Genomic DNA, 16248 nt, shown 5'->3' with positions numbered 1-16248 from the left:
AAATTCATAAACAAAATATTATGTCAAAAAGCATTTGAAATATTATAGCGTTATTTTTTGCATGGTATGTATCTTGCCATAATCATTCCTTATACTTTTTGTCTAATATTACTCTTCAAAATTTTTGTCAAATAATATTTAGTTCAATAAATCAAATATTATTTTACAGTAAATAAGGTAACTATCTTTAATTTTTTATATATTTTAATACTTCATATCATTATAGATATTTTTCCGAAAATAATTTTTTTTATGCATAGGCCAAAGTGCACTATTTGACTTAAATTATGTGCCTCTCTTTTCTTAATAATAAATAAACAAAATTATTCATATAATTTATAAATAATAATCAATTATATTATATTGTTTGACACATAAAGACCTATACAAGTTTTTGTCAAAGAAAAATTTTTTCATTTATATCATTTTTAATTAGAACATCCATAAAAAATTTAATCATAATAAATAAGTTTAAAAAAACTTATTTGCAAATTTTAAGTGCTTTCATAAAACTATTTAATAACATACTAATATTGTTTCTTTCATAATCTAAAACTGATTTTTGCTAGTATTCGTTTAATATATTATTTAAGCGATAATGCTAATAATAATGGTGATGATAGTAATAGATTAGTTTTGTGATAAAAGAGAAGCATTCAAAAAGTACCTTTTGGACTCAAATACATTGTCACAGGCATTGAAGCTAAATGTTACATCAGAGATCCCACATTATATTTTTTGATTTTTTAAACATCTTTTTTATATTTCTGGTCTATGTAAGAAATGTTTTCATAGAACATCAATAATAATGATGAGAATGATGATGATGATGATGATGATGATGATGATGATGATGATGATGATGATGATAGTGATAATAATGATAACAATAACAACAATAATAATGATAATTTTACGACATTTTTTATGAAAATGATAACGACAAGGACGATGATGAAGATAACGACACTGATAACATTGATAATAATAGTAAATGAATTTTTATGTAAAGTGAAGTTAATGATTGTTACGAATTTCATTGAGAATGATAGTTATGTTAAAAATGATTGCCAGTTGTGTGTGTGCGCGCGCGCGCGTGTGTGTATATGTTTGTGTGTGATTGTTTTACATTTTTAAAATGACAATTTGAATAATAATGGGGAAATCAATAATGACGATAAGGGTGGTAGTAACATGAGCACTTGTAGAAATAAAGAGCAATCATAAATTGCAATAGAAATCGATTTAATAGACTGATCATTGATCAATCTCTTTAATATTTGCAGGGATTCTTCACAAGTTTCAGGATAATAGTAAGATAATAAAATTACTAATCAATAATAACATAAGGCAATATGTGGAGGATCTGGCCATTGTAACTGGGCCTTGCTAGCATCTGATGCCATTCTCGAAACTCTTCATCAGGTTGGCTATACACATTGTTTACACCATTGACATCTGTCACATCTTCTTTTCTCTGATTCTCATTAAAAGACGAAGTTAAAGATGATAGTTTTGGTTGGAAGTTTCCATTCAGTCCTTCTACACACTGTGTATGTAACCTTTCTATGTCCTCTGCAGTAACTTGTCTAGGTGGATATTCAGAACTATTTTGATCTTCAGTTGATTCAATTTCACACTCACTCCAATCTATTGAATTTGGATCTATAGGTGGTAACTTAGCCAATATTTCTTCAACTGTGAGATCTCGACACTGTTCTGGTTGATTTTTTTGAACATTTGTAACTGGTTTTTCTTTGAACACTACACCTGATTCGTCACACTTAGATGGTACATCATGACAGTTTTCTGTTGGTTTTAACCGACTTTCTGCTGAGACTTCAGAAACTGTATTTCTATGAGATAAATTATTCTGAGGACAACGAAGGAACTTTGATACTTGTTCGTTGCTATTTCTCAGAACTTCTTCCATGCTGGATGATTCTACACTTTGACTAGGTAGAGCACTTGAATTAATGCTAGAATTGGTGCCGCGTGCCCGTAGATCAGCCAGCAATTCTTGAGTTGTTTTTAATTTAGGATTCCTTGAAATACTAGCTAGTTTTTCTTTTACACGATCTTCTAAAATTGGTTGTTTCTTTACAGATTTACTGCCTTTTTTTCTACCACGTTTCTTTGGCCCTGAATTATCAGGATCTGTGGAAGACTCCGTAAACTGATCAGAGATTCTTTCTTTAAATATGGGGCTAGGCACTTGCATATTTAAATTACCACTTATATTTTCGCCATTTAGACGTTGTTTTTTAACAAAGGGTTCACTTTCGGTGATTGAGTCTGAATCATGGTGTTGATAATTGTGTTGGTCCTTAAAATCATCTTTTCGGAGACGTTTGTTTGAACTGTGAGTTCGTGGCACTGCTTCTGTCGAATGATGTTGGCTTGAAGAACCAAGCATAGGTGGCACATCAGAACTTGTTCTGTGATTGCTGGTTACTGTAATTGACTGTTTATTTGATGATGCATTAGGAGAATGTGAATGATCACTATGCACAGATAGAACTGGACTAAGTACCTGTAATTGAAACAATATAATAATATTTATTAAATAATTATATTATAAATATATTATTATTATCCTATTAATTTAATATTAAACATTATTATGCATAATTTAAATAAAAACACTAGTATTTTCTATTTGAATAATTAAATTGTACAACTATTTTATATATTTTGTAAACTACTTTATCATATAAATTTAAAAAATATATGCACATATGTATTTAAATTACTTAAATAATTTAAATTAATTTAAAAAATTATATCATTACAAATTAAAAAAAATTTTAATGACTTACTCTAAGTGGAGTACTATCCCTTAATAATGGACTCTGAGGTGGTATCAGACCTCTTAATGCTGGACTTTGTGGTTTAAAACATCTTAATGCAGGACTATGTGGTTTTGCTCCATTAAGAGCAGGTGGTGCTGTATCTGCTGGTGTAGGTTGTGGAGTAGAATGAGCAGAAGGTAAGACCATATCACGCCATCGCCGCACCAAATCCTTTGCTCGTTTTGCCAAAGCATCATTACTTGTTTTACGTCGAAGTTCATTAATATATTTTCCAAGTCTTGTAACCTGTTATAATTAAATATTAATTTATAATTATATAATTAATATAAGATAATCGAAGATAATTAAAATGTAATTTTAACCTATAATAGACATAACTTTTGAAAAAACAATTTAATAAATTATATTTATAGAATTTTCACCTCAAGCACTTCTTTAGTGATCGCCGTCTTTTCCAGGGCCGTAACGACATCCACAACAGCACCCATGTCGATGACCTACAAATTTTCATAATTATATTTTTGTATTAATATGATCTATATTAAATTATTACAATTCATTTATAAAATAATTATTTACTATAATATTAATAATATATTAACAAATTCTATAAATTATTATTATATATTGTACATAGAATATTAATAAATTTTTATTGCATTGTATAAAATATATAAAAATAAATCAATATCTTATTTGATTAATTTTAATTGTTTATTAAAATATTAAAAATGAAAATAAATAACCAATGAATTTATTAATATTTAATAAAACATTTGCATGCATTATTTTACAAATTATATTGTTACATAAATTAATATTAATAAATTTATTATAAATTTAATTTATTAAAATTAATTATAAATTTCATTACATTAAGCAATTAAAAAAGACCTAATACTTAAAATACTTTAATATAATACTTTATTAATATACAGAAAGTTTTGAAATTGTGATAAATTAGTAACATTTTACGTCATTCTCTTTTAAGATAATTATCATAATAATATTATATTTTTAATATTTACAACTTAATGACAATATTATTAAAAAGATAACAAAGATTATATATTTTTTTTTATTATTTAATAATATTAATTTTATAGTGAAAAATTAAATTATACTTTAATATAATGATCAAATTACTTAAGTGCAAAAGATAAATAATATAATCAATATTAATACACTTTAATATGAAATATAAAACAAATATAAGATACAAATAATCAACACGTGTCTACATACATTTCTTTAATCTCTAATAAATAATATATTCGATTCATGCTGATAAAAAACATTTATCGAAAAATTCAATTTAAACGATGAAACGGCAATCGGGCCAAAAATGAGAGATACTTGAAACTTAAAATCTCAATTTGTGGATGCAATTATCTTTTTTGATAATGTTTAAAAACGACAAATACTTGAAATTCATGAGAATAATATGCGAGTTACTGCATGTACTCCAATTGAATATAACATAATCTAAATTGCTAGAAAACAATTAGAAAAAGAAAGAACGAAAATGTTTTTAAGAGATTTCTTTGATTTTGAACATTTTACTATAAATATTGAGGTTATACTCCAGGTTGTCGACAACGCGTTTACGTTCGACGTGCACACACTCGTGCAAAAAGAAGATTTGTCGACTGGCAGCTAACGTACACACAGGAAACATATTACTCACTCACACGCGGAGCCGCCGCTACACTACATTCTTAGTGACTCTCGCGCACGCCACTGGTACAGGCACACGGCGCACGGGGGATCGAGAGTGGCCCGATAGCCGTTTGCGTGAACGGACGGACGGCGCATCGCGGATTCATTCCGCTACTTACATTGTATTCCTTATCAAGAGATTTCAACAATCTTTCGGTGAGCTCGGTGCAATATCTCTGCATCGGTGGGGCACACTTAGGGCCCTCGCAGGGAGATTAGGTTAGCGGAAAATCTGCTCCACGCGTCCGAGTGTCACGAATACGAGAACACGGGGAGACTTGCAATGGCGACTACTGAACTGTGCTCCGCTCGCATGCCCTCCCTACCTCCCAAGTGCCTCCTAGTCGCAGCCCATGCATCGTCCCTAGCCCCACGCCGCCTCATACTGCCAGGCAAACGCTACTAGCTCCTCTCGTGGTTGGATGAGACTCCTAACCGTTACCACACCTCCCTTCTATCCCCACTACTATTAAAACGGCGCTTAAATCGAGTACCAACTATTCGCAATCAACTTCAAGTAGCCGTTTTCCTTTATATTTTAATTTTATCGTTTTTTGAATTTTTCTTTAAAAATTTAATAATGTATATATTTTTATGTCTTTTTTTATATTTCATCAAATAAAATTATATATAAAGATTATATATAATTTTGACTAAATAAAAAATATTATGAAAAAAGATAGGAATATAATGAAAAATATTTCTTTATTAATAATTAATAATTATTGTAAAAAATTTTAATGTTTTAATAAATAGTATAATATAATAATTTATAAAATTTATAAATATTGAAAATAATTATTGATTATATGCAATTCATCGTTATGTATGTGTTTGAGAATACAAATTTATAAAATTTTTAAATAAATCATTATAATATTTTCTAATATATCACAATTTTATTAATTATAATTATATGTTTGCTAACAAAAATTATATTATATCTGTTTAATCAAATTTGTAATATTCGAAGAATAAGTTGAAATTAGATGAAATTTGTACTACCAATATAAGAAACGTAATATAACTATATTTATTTGCATATACAATGTATAATGAATTTTTATATATGTTATGTGTGTGTGTATATATATATATACATATATATGAATATATATATATGTATATATATATATATAAAATATAACTAATTCAATTTTAATTATATAAAAAATTTACAAATATAATAATAAAGTATAATTATTAAAAAATATTGATTATTTAGATTAAAGATTACAGTTATATCATATAATTTTACTTTTTATATTAATTATATTAAAGTCTGTGTACATAATGTGTGCTTAAGAATAAGAAAAATTGTGTATAAATTAATAACAATTTTCTATCAGAAATAAAGCAAATATTTATTTTATTATCATTATTATTGTTCTTTATTGAAGTGATGTATGTATGTTGGTAATTAATAGTTTCATTTGGTATTCATAACCTAAATATTGAAAAATTTTCAAAAACTTAATATTTGTACTTATTTATACATTTTAATTTATTAATTAGTTTTCTATAATTCAAATTAGTAAAACAATTGCAAATAAAAATATCTAGTGAAATTATTAGCATTAAATTTATCTGTTTTAATATTAAATTATTGAAAAAATTTTTATAATTTTATATAAAATTATAAATTCATATATTTTTTTCTTATGTATAAAATTAGATTTTTATTTTGTTTTTAAAATGGATTATTAAGATTAAAAAAGAGGTAAATATTTTTCTTTGTATTACAAAAAAATCAAGTTGGTGAATGTATGATGATAAATTTAAAGAAAATTGCGCATGTATTATTTCTATGAACATTTTTTGTTGCACAGTGAATATATTTTATTAAAATGATTTGTAAGCTACATCTAATCATATAATTGTATGTAAATGTATAAATTCAAAAATATAAAATGAAATTTTTAATAATAATTTAAAATTCAGATAAATTTATTTTATTTGTTATAAAATATTATATTCAAATAATGTTTGATATTATACAACTTAATTTTATTAATTTTATGAAAATTTAGTAAATTATTAGATATATTATATTTTATTATATATATATTTTTTAACATGCTAAAGCCTTTGATTAAATCTTTGACATTAGTATTTTGTATCTTTATATCATCTAGTTACGAAAAAATATATATAATAATTACTTCTTTAATATAAATGCATGTTATAAAATAATTAAATTATTTATCTTTTATTTTTCAATTAAATAAGATTAATAATATTTAAATCTAATCTATTAAGAAAAATTAATACAATATGAAAATTATTAAAATTTTAAAATAAGGTTAAGTAAAACATATGTTTGTCTAATTCTTCATATATTCTTATATTAAGGCTATTTTGAAAATCATTAGTTATATATATTAATTTATTCTATTTGTTTTATATTTATAAGTATAATTATTGTATAATTAAAGGATATAATAATGCATTGCATACTTCTAATTTTTTAATGAATCATAAAATTATTGTTGGATTAAAATAATTTTAATTACATACTACATATATTTCATAAAATATTTATTATGAATTGATTTATATGGAATTCATTAAAAGATTAGTGATATATAAAAATAAAGCTTTCATAATGCGTTATTTACAATTATATTTATTAATAAAATTTAATTTATATATATATATATATATATTTTATAAAGAAGTATGACACAATATCATATTCTAAATGATATATATTTTAAAATTATATAGTAAAATAAAACTACAATGATATCAAATTTATATAAAATAAATTTTATTTAATTAAACAAATTATTAAAATGATAGATTGCATCTTAAAAAATTAAAATTTACTTGAAGATTTATTTATTAAGAATTATTTCAATAATAAAAATTTTTTCAAAGTTATTTGATTAATGTAATAATAAAAATATCTTTCGTTTCGATACATTTATCACTATATTTATAATATTTTTAATTTTCTATATAATTTTAATAATTTTTGTATAATATTTTTTATCTTTAAATTTTGTAATTTACATTTTAATAATTACTCTTCATACTGTTTATATTAAAAATATAGAACATACATATCTAATTTCTAATTTCATATCATTTTTTATGTACATTTTTATTATAAATTATTTGCATCTTCTATATTTTTGATTATAATTAATAATTTATATTTATAAGATATGATATATTTTCTTAAACAAAAAGATAATTTTTCAGTTTTTTATTATAATGGTCATGATACTTTACTAAAGCTAAATCTTTCATAGATATATATATATATTATCATAAATCATAGAATTTATTTAAATTTCCAAATTATTAGTTTTATATATGTATACAGTTTTATATTTTATAATTCATAATTCATAAAAATAATTTTTTTAATAATTTGAAATCATAAGAAAATATATGAATAAAATGTTTCTCGGAAATAATTTTTATTTTTATATTATAAATGATTAACTTTACATTTGATGCTACATATAATAAATTTTTATAATTTATAAAATAAATTTTACATTAATATTATAATATATAATAATATTATAGATATATTATTTTTTATTAAAATTTAATTTATTTCATAATTGATTAATTTGATATAATATCTTTTATCTTATGTATATTATATTTACAGATCAAAACTATAAATATTGTAATTAATATTAATAAACATTATATATTACTAATATTTATTTATCATTATATAGACATATTTATAAGGATAGAAAATAATTAAATAATTGAATAATTTTTTTATTTTTATTTATCTTCTAATAATATTAAAATTTGCATTAATATATAATTAAATTTTCATTTCAACGGTAAAGTAATTTTAAAAATTTCGTAAATTCTAAGATTGAGCATATAATAATTTCAGATTGTTTAATAATTTTAACATTCAATGACCAAATTAACAATTATAAGAAAATAAAGATAAGACTAAATTTAAAATAGAAATTTTTATAAAACATTATATGTTTAGGGAGATTGCTTGAAAGTATTAACAAAAAGATTCTAATATCATTACTTAAATTATATTTAATTATTGTTAATATAATAATTTCAAAAAAAATAAATGAAAGTATCTAAAAGTTATATTATTAATTTGTATCAAATGATTATTTTATCAATAAAATAATTCTAAATTTTTTTTACAAATTTTAGAAAATTGCTTCAAATAATTTATAATGTATTGTTTCATTAATTTTTAAATGAAACAATAATATTATTTTTATTTGATATTTTGTACACTAGCTCTAAGACATTCAGAACTTCACTGAAAGATTTTTTTTCTTTTTGGTTTACAGTGAGCAAGTGTCTTTGAAATAAATATTTATATGATATTTAATTACAACGAAAAAATAAATTCTTGTCAAAATAAATATTGGATTATTGTTAGTCAATGATGAAGGCTTCCAACTTTAAGTTTTTTTGATTGACGTACAGTTCTGCTAGTTTCGCTGTCTGATGATTCAGATTCTGTGTCATTATATCCTGGCATTGCTACACCTTCTGACTTTGTGACTTCACAAGTCTCTGCAGCAAAATTGCCTGTTATTTTTGCTTTTTCAAGTGCCCTAACTACAAATAAAAAATAAAAATTAAAAAATTATGATATATAATTTCAATTAACTTAATTATATTATATTAATTTATTTAAATATATAATTATAATAAACTAACAATTTTTATATAAAAATACATAGTACAATACATAAAATATTTAATAATATTGTATATATCAAAATGCATAATTATAAATTTTTTAATGAAATAATTATAAATAATTGAAATATCTTACTTTGAGATTCTAAGAGGCTATTTTGACGTTTCAAGTCATCAATATCTTGTTGATGTGAAGAATTTTTACGACGCATGAATTGTATATACTCTGCAGCTTTTTTGAGTATTTGTGCTCTACTTGCAACTTTTTCTCCTTGCAAAACAGGAACGGAATCCCTGAGACTTGAAAAACTATCTTTAATGTGATCTCTACGCTTGCGTTCCAATGCATTATGATGTGCCCGTTTTTCAGCCTGAATTATATTTTTATAAAGTATAATTAAAAATTATTATGTCAAATTATATTAAAAAACAAATTATGTAAAAATAATATTTTTAAACTTTTATATTATAATTATTATGAATTTTTACAGATATTTATTATTAATCATGATATATATCCTAATTTTAATTTAAATGTAAGAATTATAAATTTAAAAATTAACATACAAATCAAATATCTTGATCATCTTTTAAATTAAAAATGATAAATTATATTTAGTAAAATATATTATTTGGCAAATTAAATGGAAAGCGTCTATCTAACCTTAACAACATTTAAAATCTATCAATTCGATAGTAAAATATATATGTATTAATAATTAAATTAGAAATGTTAAATATATATGAATAGAATTATATAAGAAAATAAATAAAATAAAAATAAACAATGAACTTACTTGAGAATAATACTGGGTATTATTTGAATGCCTTTGTCTAGAATCGGAATCATCACCTTCCTGAAAAACAATGTTTTTAATAAAATTTATTGAAAGAGTAGTTGTAAAGACTTACATCGCTCTCAATGTCGATATCTCGATCATCGTCACTCATTATAATTTCCTCGGTTGCCTGAGTAATTGGTAAACAAAAGTTTTTATCGAGTATTTAAAATAATATGTATGCATGTATGTCGTATAGTAACAACGTAGAATGTAACAGAAAATCATGAAAATCACTAATAATTTGTTGTTTTAGTGATTTTATTTCAAAAAGATGCAATATTTATTTACTAATAATTTAGTAAACATATAAAGAGTTTTATAAAAAATAATTAATACAATATTGAATTTGTATAAATATTATTTTTCCATATTATGTAATATAATATAAATTATAATATAACAAATGTGTAATATTTAAAAATGCATAACAAATAATAGTATTGTTGTTATTATTTTTTAATTATTCTCCTGTTCATAATAACTATAAACAATTAAAAAAAGATATAAAATAAAAATTTTTTAATAAGTTTTAGTCTCGGTTAAATTTTTTTCTGTGTAAAAATTAAAAATTTTTTAGGTCAAATTAATATCTTCTAATAATATTTGATGAGTAAAATATAAAAATAACATAATATTAACTTTAAAAATTTAAAGTTATTGATAAAAAAAATTACGATATTTTACTTCGATCTATATATGATTTGATAACGATAATGATTTCATTCATAGTCCATCTAATAAAGAATGTATCATTTTTATTGTTAGTGATTTTACATACAGGGTATCTCATTGGCTACATTCCGTCGATCATCACGAACAAGTCTAAACAACATATCTCGAAAAAAGTGTATTGAATAGTATATTTATTCATTTATTTATTTATTGTTCGTGATATAATTCGATATCAATAAAAAATTCAATATAATTTGTTATCGATAAAAAAATATTTGTTATATTTAATTTTTTCGTGTTGAGTCGGTCGCTAATATAGCTAACACTACTGATTATGAGACTATGCATTCGATGATTGGCCAATTTTTTGTTAATAAAAAAATAACTTGTTAATAAAGCTGTAACGAAAGTTTTTTTTGCAAAGGAAAATGTTATTTTAGAAATCTCCAGTTTACAAATGTTTTTATATTTTTGACACCTTATATACGTCTTATTTATGTTATCATTTTTACTGATATCAAATAATGTTACAATAATTACAATCAATGTCCGATGTATACTTATAGATGAGTTAAAATATTTTCTAAAATTCATTAAAGATGAAAATTAATTAGATATCGGAGTCGTTTTATGAAAGTATAAATTTTATGGATGAAATAGATAAGATGAAAAAAATAATGGAAAAGGATAGAGATAGAATAAGAAATAATTACCGTCATCTCTCGAGTATATACAATATTTCTTCAAAAACAGGATAAGATAGAGCGAGAATTGATTATTAGTGCCATCTTTTAAGTGCCAAAAACATCTTTTCAAAAATAGAATAAAGATAAGAGTTGACAATTAGCGCCATCTCTTGAATATTTTTAGAAAGATGATTCTTTGAAAAGATATCTTTAATACTCAAGAGATGACACTAACAGTCAATTCTTATCTTATCTTTATGTTTTTCCTACTATTTTTTTTCTATATTCATTTTATTTACGGTACAGATTTCTTAGTTGATGATGGCATTGATTCTCTAATTTTATCTTTCTTTTTTTTATTTTTTTCTTTCTTGTCGTACAATTACAGACGAAAATTCGTTTGTTATATCTATTTTTTTGTTATTTGTAATACAAATATTATTAAAATATGCTAGTTATTATCGAATATGACACAACAGAAATTTAATTTATCATGTTATTTTGATGAAAGATTGTAAACAAAATATTAATTCGCAAAATAATTTATTTATGGTTTAAAATTTAGAATACATCCTTTGTTCTATATATAATTCATTATATTTCATCATTTAATTCTTTGTAACCATTTCCTATCATTATAAATTATATAGATATGAAAAATGCATTGAATGTTAGATCTATTTTGTATCTTGTCACGTATTCATGCGATTTCACGTATTCATAATATTTCTTACGTCTTCTGCAGTTTTTATACATAGAAATTACATTCAATTTCAACTATAGAATCATTATCGTATATCTTGAATTAAAGAACTGAATTAAAGAACATCACTATCCATATATATATATATATATATATATATATATATATATATATCATATTAATCTTGATTAAACTTCGTGGAATCTTTTTTAAAATAATTTTTAATATAAAATAAAAATTTTTTATTTACTTTTCTATCTTTTGACGAGCATTTAATGAATCTAAATATAACAATTTTAATTTAAAGAAAAAGACTCATTTCCAAAGTGCTCATATTATTTTGTTTTTGTACCTTCGCTTATAAACACTCTTATATATATTATAAAATATATTACATATCAAAAAAAAAAAAAAAAAAAAAAAAAATCATACAAAAATAAATAAAGAATTTTAATCTTTTCGAAACTACTCCAAATAATTTCAATAGTTCTATTGAAATTATTCTATTCTATCAACTTTTGTTCTTCCATTAGAACAATGTTTAAAAATCAGTCTAAAAATTTTCGTCAACATCTATCCAATATTAGTACCAAGTGTTTCGTTCACACAATTTTTTAAACGCAGTTTCAGTAAATCGAAATTGAACGGATCCAAACAAATCGATCGATTTGCTTGGAGCAGCATCGTTGAGAGAAAAAACGACACTTCCTTTTCCTCGCTTTATATATAGTACCCAGTCACAATTCTTGAGGGTTGGTCCCCGAGGTCAGTTCGCACGTTCGTACGCGGCTACATGCGATGCGCGCATCGACGATCCGGTTCTTCGGAGCGTGACGCAGAGGTTTGCGACACTGAAACGACACGAGTGGGCGTGGCGTCCACGCCTCATCGCCAACCGCGTCTCGCGACGGAACGCGCTCCGCCCCACAGCCGTCGTGGTGGGGATAACTCGCGGCGCGGAGGGGAGCAGGGTCGACGGTCGAGCATGCGGACACCGGAGTTATTGAATTCGTCGAATTGGCTGCTCGTTGAGGGCAAAAAGAGCAGATAGGGCAATCGAGAGCAGATAGTCGGATAAACGGGCGGCGAAGCAATCCTACGCTACTGATCAATCTATTAATCATATACGAGTTCCAAGGATTTTGTGTAACGGTTGGAAAAGTCGAGATGAGGGAAATGAGAGATTTGATTCATTTCGTGTTATTTTCGTGTTTTTGTACCGATGTCGAGATATTTTGATTATATATATATTTAGAATTATTTCCACGATTGAAGGATATTCCCTTCTTGGACACAATGAAACGAATAATGCAGACAATGAGTATTCAGTTTCTTCAAATGCTTGGATTCTTATTATTTTTATATTCGTATTTGTTATGGAATTGAGTAGTGTCAAGAGATTACTCATCCATCAAATATTAAACGTGGCCAATATAAATATTTAATAATAATGTAAATATTCGATAGAGTAGAAGTAGAGGTTTATATTTTTAAATATTTCGTTTGTTTTAAATTTAATAAAATGTAAAATAAAAATTCAATTTTTATTATAAAATTTGTTGTTTCGTTTATCACAATGTGTTTTATAAAATCAAATAAAATATAATTTCTAAAATAATAAAATAAAATAAAAGAACATTTCAAAATTTCGACGTCCTTTCAAAATTTAAAATATCTAAGTGTTCTAATATTTATAATCGTATAGTCATTTATTAGAAATAATTGTTACACAATGTGCGATTCCAGAGAATTCCAGAAACACTAATTGCATTATTATCCAATAACACTCTTTATTTTGGAGAACGGATACACGACTATTTATGTAATAAATATATTTTTAATTTTTCTCGCAAACACTTTTCTCATATATACAAATTATTAACCCGAGGTAAAAGGACATTTTTTTTATTTTTATTTAAATTTTACACAATAATTGCTCGTAATTCTAATTAACAATTAACCTGTAGATACTTATTTATTGTATTAAGAATAAATGTTTATGAATATATAACAATAGAGAATTTTTTGTAGATATCTAAATACAATACAGCCTAAAAGTATATCCGATCACGTCTACTTGTCTTTGATTTAACATTCTTCATCAAGAAATTTTTTTCAATCGATAAAGCTTTTTTAAATATAACAATAACAGCACTGGATTAGATAGAAAGCCGTGATTAATAACTCTTGCGTTACCCGATCAACCTCGCCAAACAATCAATAAACGAAAAAAAATAAACGCGTAATACACGTATATTACATGGATATGTACGAGCTGTACAACGAGCAGTTAACGATGTTTCTCCTGCGCGCATCGATCCACTCAAGTATTTCGCGCGTGCTTGCTACCGTACAGTGGACAGGTGGGGGTGATGCAATTTTTTCCAGAATAGAACCTTTCCATCTCCCATCTCGTTTCTTTCATCTTCGTCCCGCGTATCGTACTTTTTTTCACAGAAACAGCCCAGTAGGAGTACGAGAGCTTGCCGAGTCGGGAGTGAGTGGATCCAGGCCACGCCCACGGCCAATGGGGGGATCCGACGAGTCGAGGGGGCGCGACTGACAGTGATGGCGGTGAAACGTGGCGGAAAAGGACGGAGAATCGCGAGCCACGCCCGCCGCGGGTCGCGCCGCGGTCACCTCCCACCGGCACCACGCCCACCGCCTTTGGTCGCGGATGAAATGGGTGGGGCGTCGCATGGGAATGGTGGGGAACGAGGGGCGAGGTAATCGACGGAGAAACAATAAGCAAGAGACCGGTTGCACATTTCGGGTTGAATACAGTCGAGTTCGGCGGGGGACGGGAAAAGTCGTGTCGTGATGCAAGAGAGGGGACCAATGTATGTTTTTGCGTCTACGGAGGAGGCGAGATAAGATGGGTAGAACGCGGGGCATGTTTTTAAGATTGATAAATGGGAAAGTTGAAATGTTACGAGCTGTGTATAAGGGGATTATTTGCTTGTTATATGTGATGTTTTAAACGGTTTTTCTCATTCTCATTTTATTCGTTAAGAGTTGATTATTCGGTAAGCAAGTAAACGAGAAGGATCGTTTCTTGTTCAAATATATTAATATTGTGTTAACTTCCATCTAGTCTTGTTTCAAGAGAGGTTAAAAAATTAAACATATACGATATATTTTTCCCAATTTCTGTTATTATAAATGATATTATAAATGGCTCCTCCTCCTGGTTACAGGAAATGAATACCACCTTCGTATCCCCTCCATATATTTATCCACAAATTATATCGCTCAAAAAAAAGAAAAAAAAACAAAGCATCTACCATGCTGACGCGAACGAATATATTTTGGAATAGGTTATTGTATATAAATAATATATAGGATTGTTTGAAGTGCATCATCCCGAGATAATATTTTTAAATTACAACCTTCCAAGTGGCTTTACGTAAACCTGAAATCACGAGTTGGAGATTTTAATCTTCTCACTCGTTCTATACTCGTTAACTCGTTTCAAGTTTTTATTGCTCCACACTTCGGTAACGATAAATAATATTTAGCAGATATGCCTATATACCTCCCTGTTTTTTATCGCTTTCTTATTGCACCCGTAAGTTTGATCACCTAAGCATCGTACTATTATTCATTTTACTGTTTTGAATATGCAATAAAAAGCTGCTTCCGCTGTTCATTCTTTTTTTTTTTTTCTCTACTTTACGATAAATACATATATGCAGTCAGATGTCAAAATCCACGTAACGCGATGAGAAGGAGAGAAAGAAGTGGTAGTTGATCGAAAGTAACAAACTTTAATTGTGTGGAACGAAATAATAATAATAATCAAAAAATATATATATATATATGTCAAAAGGGATAATTTTTATATAAACGTTCCTCTTATTCGCGTCTGTCCGAATATAAAATTTTGTGACAAATTATCAAAAAGTGGAGAGAAAATGTTTCTCGATCAATTTAACCACGAAGTAATACAATTTTATTAGAGGAAAAGTTTTTACTGTAATATCTGTCTATTTAATATTTAAAATAAGTATCCATTAGACACAAATTACAAGATCACGTTTAACTCGCGTTAAAATCTATATTTAAGTTTTCTTCGACCGAGATACAGTTGGAAATATACGATGGAAATGGCGAAATGATTCTCCAGATGGATGAAATTACGATACCGGGATTAA

General features: G+C 25.7%; 2 protein-coding genes across 7 annotated transcripts; both read right to left on the bottom strand.

Annotated features, from left to right (window-relative positions):
• Positions 1–1228: 1228 nt before the first annotated feature.
• LOC108000042 (mediator of RNA polymerase II transcription subunit 26) lies at positions 1229–6745 on the bottom strand. Of its 6 annotated transcripts, none has more exons than XM_017060182.3 (4): positions 4501–6745; positions 3236–3310; positions 2820–3098; positions 1229–2533 (listed from the first exon to the last, which is right to left on the bottom strand). In XM_017060182.3, the coding sequence occupies exons 2-4, from the start codon at positions 3299–3301 to the stop codon at positions 1331–1333; spliced, it is 1548 nt and encodes a 515-aa protein (XP_016915671.1). In that variant the 5' UTR covers positions 3302–3310; positions 4501–6745; the 3' UTR covers positions 1229–1330. The 6 variants fall into 6 exon arrangements, with proteins under 6 accessions (XP_016915671.1, XP_061934904.1, XP_016915668.1 ...); XM_062078920.1 differs by having other exon boundaries at positions 4505–6745; XM_017060179.3 differs by having other exon boundaries at positions 4652–6745.
• A 1198-nt stretch (positions 6746–7943) lies between these two features.
• Positions 7944–10263, bottom strand: LOC107999966 (protein max). Its single transcript, XM_017060039.3, has 4 exons — positions 10104–10263; positions 9989–10048; positions 9328–9562; positions 7944–9107 (listed from the first exon to the last, which is right to left on the bottom strand). The coding sequence occupies exons 1-4, from the start codon at positions 10140–10142 to the stop codon at positions 8926–8928; spliced, it is 516 nt and encodes a 171-aa protein (XP_016915528.1). The 5' UTR covers positions 10143–10263; the 3' UTR covers positions 7944–8925.
• Between the last annotated feature and the right edge of the window lie 5985 nt (positions 10264–16248).

This window comes from Apis cerana, linkage group LG8 (genome assembly GCF_029169275.1).
Source record: "Apis cerana isolate GH-2021 linkage group LG8, AcerK_1.0, whole genome shotgun sequence".
NCBI lineage: Eukaryota > Metazoa > Arthropoda > Insecta > Hymenoptera > Apidae > Apis > Apis cerana.
The sequence above is the reverse complement of the archived record's forward strand: the minus strand, read 5'-3'. Positions and strand labels throughout refer to the sequence as shown.

Bases quoted from the DNA above. Each gene is read 5' to 3' on its own strand.
- LOC108000042 (XM_017060179.3), bottom strand. From the start codon at position 4,714: ATGCAGAGATATTGCACCGAGCTCACCGAAAGATTGTTGAAATCTCTT. The intron at 3,311-4,651 runs GTAAGTAGCGGA...GAAAATTTGTAG, and splicing joins CTCTTGATAAGGAATACAAT to GTCATCGACATGGGTGCTGT. The intron at 2,534-2,819 runs GTAAGTCATTAA...TTTCAATTACAG, and splicing joins GGGATAGTACTCCACTTAGA to GTACTTAGTCCAGTTCTATC.
- LOC107999966 (XM_017060039.3), bottom strand. From the start codon at position 10,142: ATGAGTGACGATGATCGAGATATCGACATTGAGAGCGAT. The intron at 9,563-9,988 runs GTAAGTTCATTG...AATATAATTCAG, and splicing joins ATACCCAGTATTATTCTCAA to GCTGAAAAACGGGCACATCA. The intron at 9,108-9,327 runs GTAAGATATTTC...TTTTATTTGTAG, and splicing joins TAGCCTCTTAGAATCTCAAA to TTAGGGCACTTGAAAAAGCA.